This window comes from Atta colombica, unplaced genomic scaffold, assembly GCF_001594045.1.
Source record: "Atta colombica isolate Treedump-2 unplaced genomic scaffold, Acol1.0 scaffold126, whole genome shotgun sequence".
NCBI lineage: Eukaryota > Metazoa > Arthropoda > Insecta > Hymenoptera > Formicidae > Atta > Atta colombica.
The window spans coordinates 5,539,121-5,542,009 of record NW_017259213.1 but is presented as its reverse complement, the minus strand read 5'-3'; the positions used below and the strand labels follow the sequence as shown (position 1 = coordinate 5,542,009).

The window sequence follows — 2,889 nt, the reverse complement described above, 5'->3', positions numbered from 1 at the left end:
AAATATTTTATTACATTTATATATTTTTTAGGTATTTTTATATATTTTATTTTATCTATTTTATGTATATATTATGTACGTCTTAAATTTTGTGATTACATATCTATATTATTAATTATTACTAAAAGTATTTTTTTCAGTTAATAAAAACATCAATCGGATATATATCTGTTTTGCATACAACGAGAAGTCACTAAAAAAATAAAACAAATCTGAATTTTTTTGAAAATGTTATTATTTTATAAAATGCAATAATCCAAAATTGTATAAATATTAAAATGTTATGACAAATAAATTATAAAGTGTACTGTATGATTTCAAAAATGTGTTAAGAATTATTAAATTAAATTATATTAGATAACAAGAAGCAATCTGGAATTAAATTTAATTCTATGTTCCAATTTAAAAAGTACCATTTTCAAATCAAACCAGCAAATATCAATTGTTAATATTAATTATAGTATGTTCCAGACGAATGACTTTGCAGCGACACAATCAAAAAGCGTCGACTCATTCCTACGGAGCTATTCTATGGCACTACAAAAAGCGATGCCCATCTGAATACTTCTTGTCACGATGTGGCTGATATGAACATATTCGCGAAACTTTTTTTTGTAGTGTCACAGAATAGCTCTGTAGGAATGGGTCGACGCTTTCGATTGTGGCGCAATAAAGTCGCTCTGCAGGAGTCCTAAATAGACCAAGAGACCACTGTACATAGTGATTTTTTATTATCCATAGCGACAAGTATGTGACCATAAGTAACCTTTTACTTCATGTAATAAAACATAAAAACTTTAAATACATATATATTTAACCCCGGTCGCGATTATTTGAAGGAGAGGTGAACTTTTCAAAATGTTGCAAATTTCGATTTTTTTACTGAAAGCATCGATAATTAATATTCTTATTTCAAGACAGGCGAACCATATCCCTCAGAAAGATGCAAGGTATCGCCAAGGAATCGAATCAAAGTAGTAAATCATTTTTGAAAAAAAAATCGATAACGATAAGATTGAATTATTGTCTACTACTTAATTTTGATATCGAAAAATATAATTCCCATACCTTTGGATGGTCACGAAGACAGCCATATAGCTTACCCAAATAGGTACAATTTTACATGGAGTAAGAAAATTGTATTTGCAGTTCAGACACTCTTTTCTATTTGTTAATTAAAAATATTTGTTAACAAAAAATATTTTATTATATGTCTAAATAAAGTATATTATATTATAGTTGTCATCTTGTTATGTATCACTTACATTAGAAGTGAAAAAGAAAATTAATACTATATTTTGTTTTTAGATTGTATTTCTTAAATAAACGCTAAAAATCAAATTTTAGAAACATAAATATCAGTTAGAAAATATTTTCTATAAGATACAGTTGTTATTATAATGCTGCTTTCAATTTTTCAATCATTAACTTTTTAATAAAATACACAAAAACATACAATTGAAGGCAATAATGTCACATTTCTAATCTTTTCTTTTCACAGGAGTTATATATTCTAAATGAATTTTAACATAAATTTTATGAATTTAATATTATTTTGGATCAATGTATTAATTTAAATTTTTTGCACTTATAATTATATTAATTATTAAAATTTTTTGATTTTTGATAACATTGTATTACATAATAAATAAATGAAATGTAATTTGTAAATATATGTTTTCTAAAAAATGAACATTATAAGTATTGCGATACTTAATATGAATTCATCTTAACTACAGTTAGAGTTTTATTTTCCAGACGCGTGGGAATATACCATACGTACGGGCGCTTTTTCCAACAACATGATCAACTTGCAACTTTTTATTCGTAAATGTCTCAAGTTCTTAGAAATTTGATAAAAATTTGAAACTAGAATTAACGGAGGAAATTTAAAATTTCTTGTTACAAGTCGATTGTTTGATACTTTCAAGAAGACATATTAAAAGCATGCGCATGAAAAATATTTGAATAATATTCAGGAGATAACATCGATTCATGAAAAAGACAGAGACATCAGTCTTTAGATAACATTGGACATGGAAAGTTTGAAATATGACCGAGGTGCTTATAGTCTTGATCATTGTAGCTGTAAATAAAAATTTTAAGGAAGAATACTTTACTTACAATATGTGCAAAGAGTGAAAATATTTGTAATAGTAATAATTTATGTCTTATTAAATCATCATTAATAGAAATTATAAACTATTGCTTTTTATAGTGTATCGTATTTTTTATTAACATCTGTATTAATCTTAATATATGTAAATACATTAATATCTGTATTATATTATCAAATGACATGTTGTAATCTATTAGCTAATTACGGCACCTTTAAATTCGATCATAATTATTAGTTATTTGTTTCTTCTTATAAATAATTTTTAAACTTACATGATTAAACTTCTAAGCAAAAATTCTTCGATATATTGTATTATTTTAAACGTATTTTATTAAATAACTTTTTGTATATTTGGCCTAGTTATGATGTTATATTATAATATATGTTGTATTGCGTAATCTTTTTAACAATCTTCGGACTTATCAAAGTTTCTGCAGATTTTGAGTGGGCGATGAAACTAAATCGTTTCACTTTAGATTTCCTTGGACTTTGGCCTAAGAACATTCAAAATCCTTGGCAAAAGTTAATGTGCAATTTTCGAGTGCTAATAGCGTTCCTGGGAATAACATTCTGCCTTTTTATTCCTTCAATACATTCATTAATAATAGTTTTTGGAGATATTTTGCTGATATTAGATAATTTACAAATTACTTTACCAGTTACGAGCTGCTTGATTAGAATCATAATTTTTTGGTGGAAAAAAAAAGGTAAATATTATTTTTTGTTTATAAGAGAGAGAGAGAGAGAGAGAGAGAGAGAGAGAGAGAGAG

General features: G+C 25.8%; 1 protein-coding gene across 1 annotated transcript in view; it reads left to right on the top strand.

The window, feature by feature from the left end:
* Window positions 1-1,856, top strand: part of LOC108695057 (odorant receptor 33b-like) — a 3,617-nt gene extending 1,761 nt beyond the window's left edge. Inside the window, exon 5 of the mRNA XM_018204797.1 lies at window positions 1,744-1,856. Within this exon, the coding sequence (XP_018060286.1) occupies window positions 1,744-1,856 (113 nt within the window). The remainder of the gene's footprint in view (window positions 1-1,743) is intronic.
* The last annotated feature ends 1,033 nt before the right edge of the window (window positions 1,857-2,889 follow it).